Source organism: Entelurus aequoreus, linkage group LG18 (genome assembly GCF_033978785.1).
Source record: "Entelurus aequoreus isolate RoL-2023_Sb linkage group LG18, RoL_Eaeq_v1.1, whole genome shotgun sequence".
In the NCBI taxonomy this organism is placed as follows: Eukaryota; Metazoa; Chordata; class Actinopteri; order Syngnathiformes; family Syngnathidae; genus Entelurus; species Entelurus aequoreus.
Window position 1 is genome coordinate 4645243 of NC_084748.1, and position 23768 is coordinate 4669010.

The window sequence follows — 23768 nt, forward strand, 5'->3', positions numbered from 1 at the left end:
TTTCTATTACACCCAACTCAAGCATGGATTTTAATTCTTCCCGAACCACTTTGTGTTTGTGTTCGGGGAGCCTGTATGGCCGAGATCGCACCGTAACACCCGGGCTGGTCTCAATATGATGCTGAATGAGGCTCGTGCGGCCGGGCCTAGAGGAGAACACATCAGAAAAGCGTCGCTGCAGCTTAGCAACATCCACTCTCTGCGCTAATGTGAGCTGGTTGTCACAGGGCAGAAGGGGGGGCGGGGCCGAGCGCAGGACCTCTGGCCCCAACTCCTCCTCCTCCCTCACTACCATCACCATGGAAACGGGCTCCGCCTCCCTCCATGCCTTCAGTAGGTTTAAATGGTCAATTTGGGTGCCTCCGCCCCGGTCCGAGCGCCGAACCTCGTAGTCTACATCACCAACTTGCCGTGTGACCTCAAAAGGACCTTGCCAGCGCGCAAGTAATTTGGAGCTGGAAGTTGGGAGCAATACAAGCACTTTTTCTCCCGGTGGAAATTTTCTTAGCCGAGTCCCCCTGTTATACGTGCGCTGCTGACGTTCCTGGGCACGCAGCAAATTCTCGCGTGACAAGTGCCCCACCGTGTGGAGTTTTGCTCGCATGTCCATGACGTATTGGATTTAGTTTTTGCTGGAGCTTGGACCCTCCTCCCAGCTTTCCTTAATTATGTCCAGCACTCCGCGCGGCCTCCTGCCGTATAATAACTCTAAGGGCGTAAAGCCGACGGAGGCCTGAGGTACCTCCCGCATCGCAAACATTAGGGGCTCCAGCCATTTATCCCAATTTGGTTTGTCCTTGTGCGTGAACTTACGGATCATGGTTTTCAGCCTCTTGTTTAACCGCTCCACCAACCCGTCTGTCTGTGGGTGGTACACACTGGTGCGGATCGCTTTAATTCCCAGTAATCCGTATAGTTCCTTTATCGTGCGCGACATAAAGGACGTACCCTGGTCAGTCAGAATCTCTTTCGGGATTCCGACTCGGGAGATGACCTGAAACAGCGCTTGCGCCACGCTCCTGGCGGAGATAGAGCGCAGGGGCACTGCTTCGGGATAGCGCGTTGCGTAATCCACCAGGACTAGCACAAAGCGGTATCCCCGTGTGCTCGGGTGAAATGTCCAGCACTTCGCGCGGCCTCCTGCCGTATAATAACTCAAAGGGCGTAAAGCAGACGGAGGCCTGAGGTACCTCCCGCATCGCAAACATTAGGGGCTCCAGCCATATATCCCAATTTGGTTTGTCCTTGTGCGTGAACTTACGGATCATGGTTTTCAGCATCTTGTTTAACCGCTCCACCAACCCGTCTGTTCTCTCGAATGGGACCTCCATAAGCGGCAATGGGCGCAAAGGCGCCTTCGGGATGGCCGCTGGATTCGCCAGCTGGCAGTCCGGGCAGGCAGCGCACCAGTGGCGCACGTCTGCCCGAATGCCCGGCCAATAGAATCGGACCATGACCCGATTGAGTGTTTTATCATAGCCCATGTGACCAGACATGGGATTAAAATGCGCCGCCTGGAAAACCATTTCCCGGCAGCGTTTTGGCACCAACAACTGGGTGGATTCTTCTCCGGTTTGAGTGTCACGGGTCACTCGATATAACCTGTCCCTAATAATCGAAAAGTGGGGGAATACCCGCGCCCTTCCCGGGCGCACCAGCTGACCGTCGATGTAATCCACCTGGTCCCAGGCCGCGCGCAAGGTTTCATCACGGGACTGCTCGAGGGGAAAATCCTCCGTAGGGTGCCAACGGGGCCCCGGGGGGACTTCCCGCGAATCCCCCGCCGGTTCCCGCTCGGCAGTGTCGGATGAACCCGCGTCGCCACTGAGAACCGCGCGGATATTCCCCTTTCCTACACCCCGTGAACGCATCCCCACACATTGCGTCACTAGAAGATGAAATCCCGGCCAATTTGTCCCTAATATTATGGGATGCGTAAGGTGCGCGCTTACCGCAACCTTGACACTATGCTTTTGTCCCTGATACCAAATTTCAACTGGCACAATGGGATACGTGTGCACATCCCCATGAATACACCTTATTTGCTCCCGTGTCGCATGCCTCAGTGCTCCGGGTCGAAGCAGGTTTTGGTGGATCATGGACTGTCTACAGCCCATATCCACCATTGCCCGATATGTACTCCCTTGTACCCTTACCGGGACACAGTACGTCTCCCCTGGATCGGGGGCGGGCGCTGGGGGACCGACAACCCGAATCACCTGTCCCACCTCCATCAGGGAGCAATCTCGCCTCACGTGACCGGGCTGTCCGCACCCCCAGCACACCGGCCCTGGTGTTCGAGGTGCCGTCTGCGGGGGAACCCCCCTTTCAGCAGCGCCGGCACCCTGCAACGAAGGAGCATAGGGAATGTTATAACCCCTCAAACCCCCCCTTGATACTGCTGTTGGCTGGAATGGGTGTGGTGCGGTGTGGTGCGAGGTGTACATGTCCGGGCCAGGAACCTGTTCGTGGGTCCAGGTCGCTCCCTCCGGTTGCGCAAGTCATCTCCGCGGGGCTGGGACGGGGCGTCCTTCCGCCCGTGGCGCTGGAGTGGGTTTTTCGGGCGTCTTCAGCTCCCGGTGGACCGCCAGGTGGTCCTCGGCCAGGACCACTGCGGCCATCAGGTCCCGCGGACGATGGTACCGCACCCATGCTGCCGTCCTGGAGGGGATGGCGTCGAGGAACTGCTCCAGGAGGATACGCTCGAACATCCGGCTCTCTTCTAGCTGTGGTCCGAGCCACCGGGTGGCCACGTCTCAAAGCTGCTGCGCCAGCGCAAACGGGCGGTCCTCGGGACCCAATCGCATTGCGCGGAACCGGCGTCGGTGGTCCTCCGGGTGACTCCCGACCCGGTCTAATATTGCGCGACGGAGGTTGGGGCAATGCACCCAGGCTTCCGCTGGGAGGCTATGCGCCGCCCGCTGCGCCTCCCCCGCCAGGAGCGGCAGCAGCTTCACCCCCCACTTGGTCTCTGGCCATTCGCACGCTGTTGCCGTGGCCTCGAAGAGGTCGAGGAACACCAGTGGGTCTTCGCCTTCCATCATCCGCTGCATGGCGGCTGTTTTCCCCGCCTTCGCGGCTCCTCCCGCCTGGCTCACCAGCACCTGCAGGATCTGAGTCTGTTGGCGGCCCGTCTCCATCTGCTGCTGGCTGGCCGCTGACACCTCCGCCAACACTCTTCCGAGCGCTTCCAGGGGGGTTGGGGCTGAATTTTTTTTTTTTTTTTTTTTTTCGGTCCTTGCTTTATTGGGCGCCAAATGTGACAGCTGTGTGTCGCAGGGTTCTTTCCAGGACCGACAAACTGTGGCCAGGCGTTACCAAGTTGACAATGTTTTTATTTTTCTGTCCAGTTCAAAAGTCTTTTTCCTCTTTCAGTTCAAAAAGTCTTTCTCCTTCCCTGCTCTCTCGCCTTCCGGCTTCTCTCTGGCTTTTCAGCTCCCGCTCTGCGGTCACCAACGCTACTAATAAAGAGACAGGTGATCAGATAACTCGTTCCAGCTGAGATATCCACTCACCTGTCATCTGCTTCACAGCCGGCTCCTGCACATGCCCCGCCCACAGGCGACACGTGGACCACGCCCCCTCCACATATATATATATATATGCATATATATATATACATATATATACAAATATATATATATGCATATTGTTGGAAGCATATCCATATTTAAGTGTTACTTCTTTCTAAAAACTCCTATAGTCATATTTACATCAGCTAATGTCTCGTGTGGTACAAAGTGCTTGGATTCGAGTGTCCTTGGTTAGAGTCAGAGCGCTGTCTTTGTTGAGACTGCCATTACATTCCTAAGAAATTAATCTGGGAGAGACTAGCAATTTGAATTCCCCATTGGAGGAATTCAAATTGCTAGTCTCTCCCGGATTCTTTTTATGGCAATACGCTGATGTTTATATTCAATCTCCAGGCAATAGTTGGTATTTTGTAGTTTATTCTCAAAGCTTAGAGGACAAACCTGAGACCGACCCAGCACCCAAGCGTTCCCTAGCCCGGTCCAGATCAGTCTACCAAAACCCCGGAACTCCTGTCTACTTCCTCCTTCTCCTGTCCCCCCCACCTGCTGTTTCCCCAGTCTAGCTCTGCTCCTTATCTTAGGAATGTAATGGCAGTCTCAACAAAGACAGCGCTCTGACTCTAACCAAGGACACTCGAATCCAAGCACTTTGTACCACACGAGACATTAGCTGATGTAAATATGACTATAGGAGTTTTTAGAAAGAAGTAACACTTAAATATGGATATGGTTCCAACAATATATATATATATATATATCTCCATCCATTTTCCTCTGCTTATCCGAGGTCGGGTCGCGGGGGCAGCAGCCTAAGCAGGGAAGCCCAGACTTCCCTCTCCCCAGCCACTTCGTCCAGCTCCTCCCGGGGGATCCCGAGGCGTTTCCAGGCCAGCCGGGAGACATAGTCTTCCCAACGTGTCCTGGGTCTTCCCCGTGGCCTCCTACGGGTCGGACGTGCCCTAAACACCTCCCTAGGGAGGCGTTCAGGTGGCATCCTGACCAGATGCCCGAACCACCTCATCTGGCTCCTCTCCATGTGGAGGAGCAGTGGCTTTACTTTGAGCTCCTCCCGGATGGCAGAGATTCTCACCCTATCTCTAAGGGAGAGCCCCTCCACCCGGTGGAGGAAACTCATTTCGGCCGCTTGTACCCGTGATCCTGTCCTTTCGGTCATAACCCAAAGCTCATGACCATAGGTGAGGATGGGAACGTAGATCGACCAGTAAATTGAGAGCTTTGCCTTCCGGCTCAGCTCCTTCTTCACACCAACAGACCGATACAGCGTCCGCATTACTGAAGACGCCGCACCGATCCGCCTGTCGATCTCACCATCCACTCTTCCCTCACTCGTGAACAAGATTCCGAGGTACTTGAACTCCTCCACATGGGGCAGGGTCTCCTCCCCAACCCGGAGATGGCACTCCACCCTTTTCCGGGCGAGAACCATGGACTGGGACTTGGAGGTGCTGATTCTCATCCCAGTCGCTTCACACTCGGCTGCGAACCGATCCAGTGAGAGCTGAAGATCCTGGCCAGATAAAGCCATCAGGACCACATCATCTGCAAAAAGCAGAGACCTAATCCTGCAGCCACCAAACCAGATCCCCTCAACACCCTGACTGCGCCTAGAAATTCTGTCCATAAAAGTTATGAACAGAATCTGTGACAAAGGGCAGCCTTGGCGGAGTTACATTATAATACATTAAATTATAATAATTACATACATACTTGACTGTACTTAAATGTAGAGTATATGTATAATATATTTATATTATTCACATGTGAATAATGCTGTATAATCGGGGCGGCATAGCTCGGTTGGTAGAGTGGCCGTGCCAGCAACTTCAGGGTTCCAGGTTCGATTCCCGCTTCCGCCATCTTAGTCACTGCCGTTGTGTCCTTGGGCAAGACACTTTACCCACCTGTTCCCAGTGCCAACCACACTGGTTTAAATGTAATTTAGATATTGGGTTTTACTATGTAAAGCGCTTTGAGTCACTAGAGAAAAAGCGCTATATAAGTATAATTCACTTCACTTGACATGTGAATAATGCTGTATAATAGACTGTATTTATGTTGTTCACATGTGAATAATGCTGTATAATAGACTGTATTTATGTTATTCACATGTGATTTTATGTTATTCACATGTGAATAATGCTGTATAATAGACTATTTATATTATTCACATGTGAATAATGCTGTATGATAGACTGTATATTATTCACATGTGAATAATGCTGTATAATAGACTGTATTTATGTTATTCACATGTGAATAATGCTGTATAATAGACTGTATTTATATTATTCACATGTGAATAATGCTGTATAATAGACTGTATTTATGTTATTCACATGTGAATAATGCTGTATAATAGACTGTATTTATATTATTCACATGTGAATAATGCTGTATAATAGACTATTTATATTATTCACATGTGAATAATGCTGTATAATGGACTGTATTTATGTTATTCACATGTGAATAATGCTGTATAATAGACTGTATTTATGTTATTCACATGTGAATAATGCTGTATAATAGACTGTATTTATGTTATTCACATGTGAATAATGCTGTATAATAGACTGTATTTATGTTATTCACATGTGAATAATGCTGTATAATAGACTGTATTTATGTTATTCACATATGAATAATGCTGTATAATAGACTGTATTTATATTATTCACATATGAATAATGCTGTATAATAGACTGTATTTATATTATTCACATGTGAATAATGCTGTATAATAGACTGTATTTATGTTATTCACATGTGAATAATGCTGTATAATAGACTGTATTTATGTTATTCACATGTGAATAATGCTGTATAATAGACTGTTTTTATGTTATTCACATGTGATTTTATGTTATTCACATGTGAATAATGCTGTATAATAGACTGTATATTATTCACATGTGAATAATGCTGTATAATAGACTGTATTTATGTTATTCACATGTGAATAATGCTGTATAATAGACTGTATTTATGTTATTCACATGTGGATAATGCTGTATAATAGACTGTATTTATGTTATTCACATGTGAATAATGCTGTATAATAGACTGTATTTATGTTATTCACATGTGAATAATGCTGTATAATAGACTGTATTTATGTCATTCACATGTGAATAATGCTGTATAATAGACTATTTATACTATTCACATGTGAATAATGCTGTATAATAGACTGTATTTATGTTATTCACATGTGAATAATGCTGTATAATAGACTGTATTTATGTTATTCACATGTGAATAATGCTGTATAATACACTGTATTTATGTTATTCACATGTGAATAATGCTGTATAATAGACTGTATGTTATTCACATGTGAATAATGCTGTATAATAGACTGTATTTATGTTATTCACATGTGAATAATGCTGTATAATAGACTGTATTTATGTTATTCACATGTGAATAATGCTGTATAATAGAGTGTATTTATGTTATTCACATGTGAATAATGCTGTATAATAGACTATTTATATTATTCACATGTGAATAATGTTGTATGATGGACTGTATATTATTCACATGTGAATAATGCCGTATAATAGACTGTATTTATGTTATTCACATGTGAATAATGCCGTATAATAGACTGTATTTATGTTATTCACATGTGAATAATGCTGTATAATAGACTGTATTTATGTTATTCACATGTGAATAATGCTGTATAATAGACTGTATTTATGTTATTCACATGTGAATAATGCTGTATAATAGACTGTATTTATGTTATTCACATGTGAATAATGCTGTATAATAGACTGTATTTATGTTATTCACATGTGAATAATGCTGTATAATAGACTATTTATATTATTCACATGTGAATAATGCTGTATAATAGACTATTTATATTATTCACATGTGAATAATGCTGTATAATAGACTGTATTTATGTTATTCACATGTGAATAATTCCGTATAATAGACTGTATTTATGTTATTCACATGTGAATAATGCTGTATAATAGACTGTATTTATGTTATTCACATGTGAATAATGCTGTATAATAGACTGTATTTATGTTATTCACATGTGAATAATGCTGTATAATAGACTGTATTTATGTTATTCACATGTGAATAATGCTGTATAATAGACTGTATTTATGTTATTCACATGTGAATAATGCTGTATAATAGACTATTTATATTATTCACATGTGAATAATGCCGTATAATAGACTGTATTTATGTTATTCACATGTGAATAATGCTGTATAATAGACTGTATTTATGTTATTCACATGTGAATAATGCTGTATAATAGACTGTATTTATGTTATTCACATGTGAATAATGCTGTATAATAGACTGTATTTATGTTATTCACATGTGAATAATGCTGTATAATAGACTGTATTTATGTTATTCACATGTGAATAATGCTGTATAATAGACTGTATTTATATTATTCACATGTGAATAAAAAAAACCTAAGTGTTTATTGTCTATTGTGAGCGAACTGTGGTGCTGAATTTCCCCCCAGGGATCAATAAAGTACTTTCTATTCTATTGTAGATATAAATTATATTTTTGACAGCCCAAGTTGTCACCTGTACTACAAAGCTACCGTGGATGTTTTGACGTACATCGACTAGCTTTTAACATCTTCATGTAAAAATGTAACCAAACGGTCTGCAAGTCCTGTTCCTATTATTGTGACATCGTCACAAACAGGAAGTCCCCAAACAGGAAGTTACTTTGAGCAAGACGCCGTAAAGGGGAAGATGTGGTGGAGGTGAAGACGGCCGGACGGTGGTGAGATGAAAAGTGCGAAGCTGGTTGTCGTCGATAATAAAGCATTTTATTCTCTTGCAATAAAAGCATGACACAGCAGAAAAGCAACACATGGAATGTTGTTCAGTAAAGAAAATAAAAGCTCCCACACGGGGGCTTTATTTGCACCACTTCTATGATTCTTATATATATATGTATAGACTCCTATGTATATATATGAAGATATTTATATACACTTCAGCGTGTTGCCAACAAAAGTGTTGAAGTAGAAAAGTGGCACAAAGGACGAGCTTCTTTACAGTAAAAATGCATTAAATTAGCAAATAAAAACGCTCTTTGTATAAAACAGGAAAGAAAAAAAATTGCTTGGCTTCTCAAAGGAAGAAGGTTCAAGTCGGAGGCAACAAGCAGGAAAAGAAAAGTGTGTTGTCACGAGGAGGGTGAACACTCCATTTGGTAACTATGGTGATGGACGCATACTGTATATATTTATTTAGTCAGATTTATTATATTTCAGAAAAATTTAATATATTTGTTAAGTCATATTTGATGTATTTTATTTAGTCATATGTAAAATAATTAGTTTAGTCACATTTTATATCTTTTATTTAGTTACATTGATTTTATTTAGTCACATTTAATATACTGTAGTGATTTAGTCATGTTTAATATATGTATCTAGTCACATTTATTGTATTCAGACATTGAATATACTGTAGTTTAGTCACATTTAATATATTTCATCTCATTCATTATATTTTCGACAAATTTATTATATTTGTTTAGTCATATTTAATTTAGTCATGTAAAATAATTATGCACATTTGTCTATGTTTGTATTTAGTATATTTTAGTCACATTTAGTATATTTTATTTAGTCACATTTAATATATTTTATTTAGTCACATTTAGTATATTTTATTTGGTCACATTTGATATTTTATTTAGTATATTTTGTTATGTCATGATTTAAAAACTAATGTTATTTAAGATCAGCTTGGAATGAAATTCAAATAGTTCAGTTTTACTTTCTGAACATATTTTTAATTTTTTTTAAAAGATAATAATATAAGATTTATTTGTTGTGACCTGCAGTGTGCTCAGCTTCTTCCACGTGCATCTGAACACAACACACGAACATAAACACAATAAGTACACACATCATGTACAAATGTTACAAAGTTCTTACTTGTGCCTGGCAGGAGGTCCAAAAGAGGAGCAGAAAGAGTGCAGAACTTTCCATAAAGATTGTTGACATTTTGCTAGCAAACATTTTCTTTTAGACTTGCTAATGACGTAAAACAGGAAGTGACGTCACTTAAGTGCTTATCAGCTGAAGCTCATCAAGGAGGTGATTGTTTGTGGTGGTGCTTGCTTCTTCCACCAGGGGGCGTCATTGCACCTTTATTTGATTAACTTTACTGTGGTTGTGCTTGCTTCTTCCACCAGGGGGCGTCATTGCACCTTTATTTTATGAACTTTACTGTGATGGTGCTTGCTTCTTCCACCAGGGGGCGTCATTGCACCTTTATTTTATTAACTTTACTGTGGTTGTGCTTGCTTCTTCCACCAGGGGGCGTCATTGCACCTTTATTTTATGAACTTTACTGTGATGGTGCTTGCTTCTTCCACCAGGGGGCGTCATTGCACCTTTATTTTATTAACTTTACTGTGATGGTGCTTGCTTCTTCCACCAGGGGGTGTCATTGCACCTTTATTTTATGAACTTTACTGTGATGGTGCTTGCTTCTTCCACCAGGGGGCGTCATTGCACCTTTATTTTATTAACTTTACTGTGATTGTGCTTGCTTCTTCCACCAGGGGGCGTCATTGCACCTTTATTTGATTACCTTTACTGTGATGGTGCTTGCTTCTTCCACCAGGGGGCATCATTGCACCTTTATTTTATTACCTTTACTGTGATTGCTTCTTCCACCAGGAGGCATCATTGCACCTTTATTTTAGTACCTTTACTGTGATTGTGCTTGCTTACTCCACCAGGGGGTGTCATTGCACCTTTATTTTATTACCTTTACTGTGATTGTGCTTGCTTCTTCCACCAGGGGGCGTCATTGCACCTTTATTTTATTAACTTTACTGTGATTGTGCTTGCTTTCTCCACCAGGGGGCGTCATTGCACCTTTATTTTATTAACATGCGTACAGTTACGATATCAAACGTCACGTATATTTGACATTAATTCATTTCTTCTTTTTAGGTTGATTGGCAACATTAACATGGTAACAGACACTTTGATATCAAGGTGCTAACATGGCTAATGCTAACAGACACTTCAGTGTAAAGGTGCTAACATGGCTAATGCTAACAGACACGCCGATGTCAAGGTGCTAACATGGCTAATGCTAACAGGCACTTTGATGTCAAGATACTAACATGGCTAATGCTAACAGACACTTCAATGTCAAGGTGCTAACATGGCTAATGCTAAGAGACGTGTCGATGTTAGGTGCTTACATGGCTAATGCTAACAGGCGCTTTGATGTCAAGGTGCTAACATGGCTAATGCTAAGAGACGTGTCGATGTTAGGTGCTTACATGGCTAATGCTAACAGGCGCTTTGATGTCAAGGTGCTAACATGGCTAATGCTAACAGACACATCGATGTCAAGGTGCTAACATGGCTAATGCTAACAGACACTTTGATGTAAAGGTGCTAGCATGGCTAATGCTAACAGACACTTCAATGTCAAGGTGCTAACATGGCTAATGCTAACAGACACTTCGATGTCAAGGTGCTAACATGGCTAATGCTAACAGACACTTCGATGTCAAGGTGCCAACATGGCTAATGCTAACAGACACTTCGATGTCAAGGTGCTAACATGGCTAATGCTAACAGACACTTCGATGTCAAGGTGCTAACATGGCTAATGCTAACAGGCACTTCGATGTCAAGGTGCCAACATGGCTAATGCTAACAGACACTTTGATTTCAAGATGCTAACATGGCTAATGCTAACAGACAGTCAAGGTGCTAATATGGCTAATGTAGACAGACGGTCAAGGTGCTAACGCTAACAGACACTCAAGGTGCTAATATGGCTAATGTTAACAGACAGTCAAGATGCTAACATGGCTAATGCTAACAGACAGTCAAGGTGCTAATATGGCTAATGTAAACGGACGGTCAAGGTGCTAACATGGCTAATGCTAACAGACACTCAAGGTGCTAATATGGCTAATGTTAACAGACAGTCAAGGTGCTAACATGGCTAATGCTAACAGACGCCTTGATGTCAAGGTGCTAACATGGCTAATGCTAACAGACACTCAAGGTGCTAATATTGCTAATGCTAACAATTAGATTTAAAGGTGCTAACGTGGCTAACACTAACAGAAACTTGGATGTAAACGTGTTATACTGGCTAATGCTAATGTTTAGCAACTTGAGGGTTCCTGGTTCGTATCCAGCTTCTGTCATCCTGGTCACGGCCGACGTGTCCTTGGGCAAAACACTTCACCCACCTTGCTGCTGCCGGGTGGTGGTTAGCGCACTTGGAGGTCAGGGTGCTATGGTGGCTAATGCCAACAGCCAGCTGTCACACAACAAGGCTGTAGATGTTTAATGAAGTCACATGACAACAACAACAACCACGGAGCTGGTCTTAATAGTTTTTGTTCTCAGGTTGTCCAGGTCTTCAAGGTTGGGGAATGGTCAGCGAGGCTCTGCATTGTCTCTGGAATCGTCACATATGAGTCTGGCTTAGTCAGGACTAGGCGGTCTAAACGGGCGAGTCAGGTGCGCTGAAGGATGGCGTCAATGCTGGCCTGGACCTCGGCCATCTTCTTGAGCACCTCGTGGACCTTGTCCTCGTCCATCTCCACACACACAAACTGAGAATCCTGGAAGACAAAAGTTCCTCAGCTGGGTCGTATCATGGTGCCTTGAAAAGGTCTCACCTGGCCGCTGCTACCGCCCAGCTCCATCTCCATCAGAGCCAGGGGGCCTCTGCCGGCCGCCGTCTGGAGGTCCACCCTCCAGGACAGACCCCTGAGTCCAGGCTCCCAGCGGCTGTGGGACAGCAGGCTCTCCCTCACGCGGACACGGTGGCTCTTCCAGAAGCGAGCGAGGGCGGCGGCCTGCTCGGGGTCAGCGCCGCCCGCCCCCTGCTTCCTGGTCTGGGCGGTGAGAAAGGCCTCCAGCTGGGCGTGGTCCATGTCGGCCGTGGCGATGGACTGTGAGGACGGGCAGATGTCTGCGTTCAAGTCTAAGACTAGATGTGACCAGTCTAAGTCTAAGACTAGATGTGACCAATCTAAGCCGAAGACCAGATGTGACCAATCGAAGTCTAAGACTAGATGTGACCAATCTAAGCCGAAGACCAGATGTGACCAATCTAAGTCTAAGACCAGATGTGACCAATCCAAGCCGAAGACTAGATGTGACCAATCTAAGCCGAAGACTAGATGTGACCAATCTAAGCCGAAGACCAGATGTGACCAATCTAAGTCTAAGACCAGATGTGACCAATCTAAGTCTAAGACCAGATGTGACCAATCTAAGTCTAAGACTAGATGTGACCAATCTAAGCCGAAGACTAGATGTGACCAATCTAAGCCGAAGACCAGATGTGACCAGTCTAAGTCCAAGACTAGATGTGACCAATCTAAGTCTAAGACCAGATGTGACCAATCTAAGCTGAAGACCAGATGTGACCAATCTAAGTCTAAGACCAGATGTGACCAATCTAAGTCTAAGACCAGATGTGACCAATCTAAGTCTAAGACTAGATGTGACCAATCTAAGTCTAAGACTAGATGTGACCAATCTAAGCCGAAGACCAGATGTGACCAATTTAAGTCTAAGACCAGATGTGACCAATCTAAGTCTAAGACCAGATGTGACCAATCTAAGTCCAAGACTAGATGTGACCAATCTAAGTCTAAGACTAGATGTGACCAATCTAAGCCGAAGACCAGATGTGACCAATTTAAGTCTAAGACCAGATGTGACCAATCTAAGTCTAAGACCAGATGTGACCAATCTAAGTCCAAGACTAGATGTGACCAATCTAAGTCTAAGACTAGATGTGACCAATCTAAGCCGAAGACCAGATGTGACCAATCTAAGTCCAAGACTAGATGTGACCAATCTAAGTCTAAGACTAGATGTAACAATCTAAGTCTAAGACTAGATTTGACCAATCTAAGTCTAAGACTAGATGTGACCAATCTAAGTCTAAGACTAGATGTAACAATCTAAGACTAGATGTGACCAATATAAGTCTTAGACCAGATGTGACCAATCTAAGTCTAAGACTAGATGTAACAATCTAAGTCTAAGACTGGATGTAACAATCTAAGACTAGATGTAACAATCTAAGTCTAAGACCAGATGCGACCAGTCTAAGTCTAAGACTAGATGTAACAATCTAAGTCTAAGACTAGATGTGACCAGTCTAAGTCTAAGACTAGATTTGACCAATCTAAGTCTAAGACTAGATGTGACCAATCTAAGTCTAAGACTAGATGTGACCAATCTAAGTCTAAGACTAGATGTGACCAATCTAAGTCTAAAACTAGATGTAAGAATCTAAGTGTAAGACTTGATTTGACCAATCTAAGTCTTTTATTAAGCCACAAAAGTCAGATTGAAATTTCTCGCACAGTTTAGTGCAAGGCAATAATCTACAGGGTGTCCAAATGACCTTGAAATCAGGTCAACACTTTTTAGGCCGGTGTCAAATTTAAACAGGATTGTTGAAAAGAACATGGACGCCGTCCAGGAAATCATCTTTGCTGTGATTTAGCAAGTAATTGTGCATAAATGATTGTCCATTCGTCTGAACAAAGCTTCTGTATTACATGTAATTACACATCACATGTCACAGGGCTTGAATTTAACCGCGGCAAAAGCCGTGACCGCCCTTGTGACTTGTGACTTGTGACTTGCCCTAAAAAATGTACCAACATCTATGGAAAGAACATGCCGTGACCGCCCTTGACTTTTGACTTGTTAATGGACGAGGGATGTAACAATAAACGGTATAATGATCATTTGCGATCAAATTCCCGACGGTTAGTAACACCATCTAATTTTCTAATTACCAAAAAAAAACGTCATTTATTAATGCTTTTTATCCGACAGGAAGTCAGGCGCATGCGCACTAGCGTCGTTTGGCTTGATAATCATGGCGGACTAACTACACGGACTTTGCTGCGGAGATTTCCCCTCAGAAGCTTGGTTTAAAGGCCTACTGAAAGCCACTACTAGCGACCACGCAGTCTGATAGTTTGTATATCAATGATGAAATCTTAACATTGCAACACATGCCAATACGGCCGGGTTAACTTATAAAGTGACATTTTAAAATTCCCGGGAAATATCCGGCTGAAACATCGCGGTATGATGACGTATGCGCGTGACGAAGTCCGAGTAACGGAAGTTATGGTACCCCGTAGAATCCTATACAAAAAGCTCTGTTTTCATTTCATAATTCCACAGTATTCTGGACATCTTTTGCAATTTTTTTAATGAACAATGAAGGCTGCAAAGAAGACAGTTGTAGGTGGGATCAGTGTATTCGCAGCGGACTACAGCAACACAACCAGGAGGACTTTGTTGGAGCGCTAGCCGCGCTAGCCGCTGACTTCACCTTGACTTCCTACGTCTCCGGGCCGCCAAACGCATCGGGTGAAGTCCTTCGTCCTTCTGCCGATCGCTGGAACGCAGGTGAGCACGGGTGTTGATGAGCAAATGAGGGCTGGCTGGCGTAGGTGGAGAGCTAATGTTTTTAGCATAGCTCTGTGCAGTCCGGTTGCTAAGTTAGCTTCAATGGCGTCGTTAGCACAGCATTGTTAACCTTCGCCAGGCTGGAAAGCATTAACCGTGTATTTACGTGTCCACGGTTTAATAGTATTGTTGATTTTCTATCTATCCTTCCAGTCAGGGGTTTATTTCTTTTGTTTCTATATGCAGTTAAAGCACGATGCTATCACGTTAGCTCGTAGCTAAAGCATTTCGCCGATGTATTGTCGTGGACATAAAAGGCACTGAATGTCCATTTCGCGTTCTCGACTCTCATTTTCAAGAGGATATAGTATCCCAGGTGGTTTAAAATACAAATCTGTGATCTACAATAGAAAAAGGAGAGTGTGGAATCCAATGAGCCAGCTTGTACCTAAGTTACGGTCAGAGCGAAAAAAGATACGTCCATCGCTGCCTCTCAAGTCCTTCACTGTAACGTTCCTCATCTACGAATCTTTCATCCTCGCTCAAATTAATGGGGTAATCGTCACTTTCTCGGTCCGAATCTCTCTCGCGCCATTGTAAACAACGGGGAATTGTGAGGAATACTAGCTCCTGTGACGTCACGCTACTTCCGGTACAGGCAAGGCTTTTTTTTTATCAGCGAGCAAAAGTTGCGAACTTTATCGTCGATTTTCTCTACTAAATCCTTTCAGCAAAAATATGGCAATATCGCGAAATGATCAAGTCTGACACATAGAATGGATCTGCTATTCCCGTTTAAATTTAAAAAAAATCATTTCAGTAGGCCTTTAACTTCATTTTCCCTGGCTTCTCTGTGTGTGTTTAAGAGGGCACTGCTGTGTTTGGATGGAGACAGGTGTGGACAATATTGTCCCCACACTAAAAATATACAGAAAACTATTTGATGTAGCTTTTATTTTCTCAAAACAACGTCCTGCTGTGACTGAGAGTTAATAATGTGAGGAAACATGCAACAACGTTGTCACAACTTCTTTATAAAGTCTTTACTTTGTTTACTGGGATGTTCACTCCTTTATGTAACTGTATCAGTGTTCAAATAACATCAATACCAGCTATAATGTTTTGTCATCTCATCTAACTGAACGCAGGCTGTGAAGATTGTGTATTCGAAGCGAGAGGTGTCTCCTCTTTATTTTTGTTGGTCAAACTGTTGTGCTGAACCACATGGGGGCGTTGGAGAAGAACAAAGCTTGTTTATTAGACTTCATCTTCATTAGCCAAACTGCTTTGTGTTTTATTTTGAAAAAAACATGAGTAATGTGTTTTATTTTGATATCAAAATAAAACACATTACTCGTGGTTTTTTTCATGTCACGAAGGTATTACTTCAAAAAACATTCATGTGACATAGCATATTGTTAATGTTTTATTGTGTATACCGTATTTTTCGGACTATAAGTCGCAGTTTTTTGTTATAGTTTGCCCGGGTGTGCGACTTATACTCAGGAGCGACTTATGTGTGAAATGATTAACACATTAGCGTAAAATATCCAATAATATTATTGATGTCATTCACGTAAGAGACTAGACGTACAAGATTTCATGGGATTTAGCGATTAGGAGTGACAGATTGTTTGGTAAACGTATAGCATGTTCTATATGTTATAGTTATTTGAATGACTCTTACCATAAAATGTTACGTTAACATACCAGTTGGTTATTTATGCCTCATATAACGTACACTTATTCAGCCTGTTGTTCACTATTCTTTACACATTTGAAATTGCCTTTCAAATGTGTTGGCTTTTATCAAATACATTTCCCCCAAAAAATGCGACTTATACTCCAGTGCGACTTATATATGTTTCCCCCTTCTTTATTATGCATTTTGAACCGGTGCGAGTTATACTCCGCAGCGACTTATACTCCGAAAAATACGGTGTGTGTGTATATATATATATATATATATATATATATATATATATATATATATATATATATATATATATATATATATATATATATATATATATATATATATATATATATATATATATATATATATATATATACATATATATATATATATATATATATATATATATATATATATATACATATATATATATATATATATATACATATATATATATATATATATATATATACATATATATATATATATATATATATACATATATATATATATACATATATATATATATATATATATATACATATATATATATATATATATATATACATATATATATACATATATATATATACATATATATATACATATATATATATATATATATATACATATATATATATATATATATACATATATATATATATATATATATATATATATACATATATATATATATATATATATATATATATATATATATATATATATATATATATATATATATATATATATATATATATATATATATATATATATATATATATATATATATATATATATATATATATATAAGGGCTGCAACTAACGATTAATTTGATAATCGATTAATCTGGCGATTATTACTTCGATTAATAATCGGATAAAAGACACAAACTACATTTCTATCCTTTCCAGTATTTTATTGAAAAAAAACAGCATACTGGCACCATACTTATTTTGATTATTGTTTCTCAGCTGTTTGTGCATGTTGCAGTTTATAAATTAAAGTTTATTAAAAAAAAAAAAAAAAAAAAAAAAATTGCTCTAATATATATATATATATATATATATATATATATATATATATTAGGGCTGCAACAACTAATCGATTAAATCGATTAAAATCGATTATAAAAATAGTTGGCGATTAATTTAGTCAACGATTCGTTGGATCTATGCTATGCGCATTAGTTAGTTGCAGCCCTTATATATATATATATATATATATATATATATATATATATATATATATATATATATATATATATATATATATATATATATATATATATATATATATATATATATATATAAGGGCTGCAACTAACGATTAATTTGATAATCGATTAATCTGTCGATTATTATTTCGATTAATAATCGGATACAAGAGACAAACTACATTTCTATCCTTTCCAGTATTTTATTGAAAAAAAAACAGCATACTGGCACCATACTTATTTTGATTATTGTTTCTCAGCTGTTTGTACATGTTGCAGTTTATAAATTAAAGTTTATTTAAAAAAAATAAATAAATAAATAAATTGCTGTAATATATATATATATTAGGGTTGCAACAACTAATCGATTAAAATCGATTATAAAAATAGTTGGCGATTAATTTAGTCAACGATTCGTTGGATCTATGCTATGCGCATTAGTTAGTTGCAGCCCTTATATATATATATATATATATATATATATATATATATATATATATATATATATATATATATATAAGGGCTGCAACTAACGATTAATTTGATAATCGATTAATCTGTCGATTATTATTTCGATTAATAATCGGATACAAGAGACAAACTACATTTCTATCCTTTCCAGTATTTTATTGAAAAAAAACCAGCATACTGGCACCATACTTATTTTGATTATTGTTTCTCAGCTGTTTGTACATGTTGCAGTTTATAAATAAAGGTTTATAAAAAATAAAATAAAAAATTAAAAAAATTGACTCTGCGCATGCGCATAGCATAGATCCAAAGAATCGATGACTAAATTAATCGCCAACTATTTTTATAATCGATTTAATCGATTAGATATATATATATATATTAGAGCAATTTTTTTTTATATTTATTTTTATTATAAACCTTTATTTATAAACTGCAACATGTACAAACAGCTGAGAAACAATAATCAAAATAAGTATGGTGCCAGTATGCTGTTTTTTTTTCAAAAAAATACTGGAAAGGATAGAAATGTAGTTTGTCTCTTTTATCCGATTATTAATCGATTAATAGAAGTAATAATCGACAGATTAATCGATTATCAAATTAATCGTTAGTTGCACCCCTAATATATATATATATATATATATATATATATATATATATATATATATATATATATATATATATATATATATATATATATAATGTTTGCATGCTTTGAAGCCCCTGCCTGGAAAGAAAATATGAGCCCTCCTTTAATAATTACTTTTTACAGTTTGTCCCTCATAATGTGTACAACATAATGGGTGAGGGCCGACATCCGGGCAACTGAGCTACATACGGGTTCTTCGAGCCATAGCAACCAGACTGGCGTTGAAAACAAACCGTTGCCATTACTCTTTAACCTGTCGACCTATGCTGGTTAAACCCGTCATTCTGCCTCCAAAATGCCGAAAAACGGTGTTGTTTTTGGTTGTGCTAACCACAACTGGAAACAGGGAAAACAAAGGTTGTATTTTGTTCTGCCAAAGCGTGATAAAAGCCTACAGAGACGAGACAAATGGCTCGCAGCTTTACACTGGGAAAACGAGGACGGTTCTCACTGGAGTCCCCCAAAGTCCCGGGTCGTGTGTTCGGATCGCTTCGTTTCTGGTAAATATAAGGAACAAAAATCCATCTTCTTAACCACAACTTGGCTATACGTCCGTGCTAATGTTGTACTTATTGAATTTGTACCTTATAACGTTCGACAGCTGAAGTTGTTGTACAAAAATAACATGCGGTATATACTTTATAGTCTATAGCCTAGCTAGCTATTTTCGAAAACCGGACAACGAGAGGATACCAAAGGCAGCGTTAAGATGGACACCACCGGGAAAACGTAAGCCAGGGCGGCCAAAGAACACCTGGCGAAGAACAGTTGAAGGGGAGCTGAAAGAGATGAAGCTTACATGGGGCGAGGCACAGAGACGAGCACAGCAGCGAGATGAATGGCGTCGAGTCGTTGAAGCCTTATTTCCCATCCGGGAAGAAGAGGATTAAGTTAAGTAAGTAATATACTATATAGTCTATAGCTTAGCTAGCTATTTTCGAAAATCGCGTTTCCTTTAAATTTGCACTTAACAGTTGGGTTTTTAAAAACCAATAAACCCTATAATTTTCATGTTGCCATTCAATACATATAGCCCTCAAATCTCTCAATATTTTATACACTAACACTTGATCTTGTTGTTGATAACTTCCGCGTCTCTTTCTTAGTAGCGCGCAGGCTAAGCTAACTAGCAAGCTAAGCTAAACCTGAGAAGCTTTAAAGTTCACTGAGACGAGTCTGACGCAAATAATACATTTTCGTTTTTTCACACGATATGCGAATAAGTAAAAATGCGTAAATGAAGGATTTAACGCCGACTTCCAAGCCACAACGCTCGTTAAATGCTTTTTCTGTCAATGCTGTGTTCGCTGTGAGCTGCTTTGTTTTCAACCAATTCCCGGTTGCTAGGGGATTGGTAGGCGGAAGTGACGTAGGTCCGCCCTCACCCATAACATAAATACACAACTATAACATATACACAACTATAACAATTCAAACACAATAATATTAACGAAGGCGTGTTTCAAAAAAGAGCGGCTAGCGACGTCGTGTACCTTTAAAAGTGCTCTCATTTTGTGGTAGAAGGCCTTAAAGTGGTCCCGGGTCATGTGGGGGAAGAGCTGGCCGTGTAACAAGTCCTCCGTCACCTCACTATGGCCGTAATAAAGTTGCTGAGCGACGCCATTGAGCAGCGCGAGCAGACTTCTGCTAGCTTCCGCCTCCGCCATCTTGGTCAAGTCTTTTTTTTTTTTTTTTTCACCCACAACTTTATTTCGACAACAATGTGATACAAAACAAACACCAACGATAGGAACATGGAAATAAACTGAATATTTCATACTTAAAAAAAAAAAATTTGAACATAAAAATATCTAGAGCATTCACCATTGAAGCAATAATTAAAACAACGAAAAGGGAAAACAAAAGACGTCACCGTCCGATCCGTTTGCGCATGCGTCAAATTCTTTCAAAATAAAAGTGTCTTTACTTATAACAACAAATCATCGACATCATCACCTTAAACATTTAATGTATTCATCCACATCGTTTTTTATCCAAATTTGAAGCTGTCCTTTTCATATTTCATGTCCATTTGTGGAAAGTATCCAAACACTTTGAACGCACGTACGTTTATTTTGGTAATATTTTTTTTAGGACCTAAAGTCGCGAGAGTGTTATGTTTGCGCATGCGTGTTGCAACAAACCCGTTCTTTTTTTTTTAATATATTTATTTATTTATTTATTTTTTTTAGTTTTGACACCACATTATATTTCAGGTAGTCATCACATTTTCCCCTGATACAGATAGAAAAACTGTACATCAAAAATGTTTATAAATATTAATAGAGATAGAAACTGTACTTTTACTTCAATTTTTGTATCAGTGACTGCGGTCGTAACATATTTTTTACCTCAACATTGAAATGTATATAAAGGAAAAATATATAAACGGGAAATATAGTTCAGAAAGTAGTTTATCTTTGTACCATTTTTTTACTGTATTTTGTCTTATATAGCTTGAAAATTGTGAGAATTTTTCTTTTATGTGTCTGTATGACATTTTTTTTTGCATTAAAAATCCGCAAAAGAGGCAAATATCGTCTTTTTAAGATTTATTTAATGTAATTACATTTTCTTTTACAGATAAGTCATTTAAATAAAAAACATATTATATTATACTAATAGTACAATAACAAACCTGTTCATTAGGGACACCCGCACCGTCTGGTGACATCCGGTGCAAGAGAAAAGGTGTAAATAATTCATCTCAGGAAGTTATTTATGTCACAATATGTTTATTATTCTCATCATATCTGATTTTTACATCAAGTTGGTGGTGAGCAAGAGTTTGTGTTCATGCAAAACCACACAAATAAACACATTGCTGCATTCATAAAGTGGTCTGGAAGGCATTCTGTTGATTTGTGCAAGTGTGCCTTCAGCGTACTTACTGTACAAAAGCCAAAAGCAGTGAAGTAAATCATAAATAAAAGAAAAATTCAATGATTTGTGCTATTTTAGGCTTCATAATGCACCGCACATTTTCAATAGGAGACAGGTCTGTACTACAGGCAGGCCAGTCTAGTACCGGCACTCTTTTACTAGGAAGCCACGTTGATGTAACACGTGGCTTGGCATTGTTTTGCTGAAATAAGCAGGGGCGTCCATGGTAACGTTGCTTGGATGGCAACATATGTTGCTCCAAAAGCTGTATGTACCTTTCAGCATTAATGGTGCCTTCACAGATGTGTAAGTTACCCATGTCTTGGCCACTAATACACCCCCATACCATCACACATGCTGCCTTTTACACTTTCACCCTAGAACAATCCGGATGGTTCTTTTCCTCTTTGGTCCACAGTTTCCAAAAACAATTTGAAATGTGGACTCGTCAGACCACAGAACACTTTTCCACTTTGCATCAGTCCATCTTAGATGAGCTCGGGCCCAGCGAAGCCGGCGGCGTTTCCGGGTGTTGTTGATAAAATGGCGTTGGCTTTGCATAGTAGAGTTTTAACTTGCACTTACAGATGGAGCGACCGACTGTAGTTACTGACAGTGGTTTTCTGAAGTGTGGTGGTGATATCCTTTACACACTGATGTGGCTTTTTGATGCAGTACTGCCTGAGGGATCCAAGGTGCGTAACATCATGGCTTACGTGCAGTGATTTGTCCAGATTCTCTGAACCTTTTGATGATATTACGGAGCGTAGATGGTGAAAGCCCTAAATTCCTTGCAATAGCTTGGTTGAGAAATGTTGTTCTTAAACAATTTGCTCACGCATTTGTTGACAAAGTGGTGACCCTCGCCCCCGTCCTTGTTTGTGAACGACTGAGCCTTTCATGGAAGCTGCTTTTATACTCAATCATGGCACCCACCTGTTCCCAATTAGCCTGTTCACCTGTGGGATGTTCCAAATCAGAGTTTGATGAGCATTCCTCAACTTTCTCAGTCTTTTTTGCCACTTGTGCCAGCTTTTTTGAAACATGTCGCAGGCATCAAATTCCAAATGAGCGAATATTTGCCAAAAATAACAAAGTTTTCCAGTGTGAACATGAAATATCTTGTCTTTGCAGTCTATTCAATTGAATATAAGTTGAAAAGGATTTGTTGTATTCTCTTTTTATTTACCATTTACACAACGTGACAACTTCACTAGTTTTGGGGTTTGTGAATACATCCTCTCCAATATTCATTCTTTATTATCAGAGGAGTGAAATATGTTGTTGCGTTTTCCCAAATAAAGAGCAGAGAAATGTGTGCTAAAAGCTTTTTTTAATGCTGAGCAGAATCAGAAGTTTACATGTTGATCAATGTTAGCATGCTAGCGTTAGCATGGAAGCAAAAGCTGACCATCAAAAGACGTTTGGTTTTTTTACGGCTCGCCCAATTGGTGGCTGTCGACCTCGGCGCCGCCCCCCAGGGAGATCAGCCGCGCCCACGCTTGGTCCCGCCTCCTTTGACTGTGTTCTTCTGGCCACGCCCACGCTGGGTCCCGCCTCCTTTGACTGTGTTCTTGCCCTGCTCACCTTGGTAGCACTCAGGTGTGACCTGCCCCCCCCCGCCGGAACAGCTGGCACACCGCATGTCTCCATTCTTCCAGGCGCACTGGAAGATGTTCCCGAGGCCGCCGATTTTGCCTCCCAGCCTCTTGAGCGCGTCCTTGCGGTCGTTGTCCTGGGTGGACTCTTGGCCTTCATACTGGAAGACCTTGGAGAAGACCAAGACGTGCTGGGACCACTGATTGATGTTCTGCACCAGCTCTAGGATGTTCTGCTTGTT

General features: G+C 40.3%; 2 protein-coding genes across 2 annotated transcripts in view; both read right to left on the bottom strand.

Moving 5' to 3' along the window:
• Positions 1-10436: 10436 nt before the first annotated feature.
• On the bottom strand, positions 10437-20735 carry commd1 (copper metabolism (Murr1) domain containing 1). Its single transcript, XM_062026002.1, has 3 exons — positions 20539-20735; positions 12237-12512; positions 10437-12179 (listed from the first exon to the last, which is right to left on the bottom strand). The coding sequence occupies exons 1-3, from the start codon at positions 20710-20712 to the stop codon at positions 12072-12074; spliced, it is 558 nt and encodes a 185-aa protein (XP_061881986.1). The 5' UTR covers positions 20713-20735; the 3' UTR covers positions 10437-12071.
• A 2179-nt stretch (positions 20736-22914) lies between these two features.
• The window catches only part of LOC133633473 (uncharacterized), a 2201-nt gene continuing 1347 nt past the window's right edge, over positions 22915-23768 (bottom strand). Inside the window, exon 4 of the mRNA XM_062026004.1 lies at positions 22915-23768. This exon is cut by the window's right edge and continues 451 nt beyond it. Within this exon, the coding sequence (XP_061881988.1) occupies positions 23415-23768 (354 nt within the window). The 3' untranslated portion in view covers positions 22915-23414.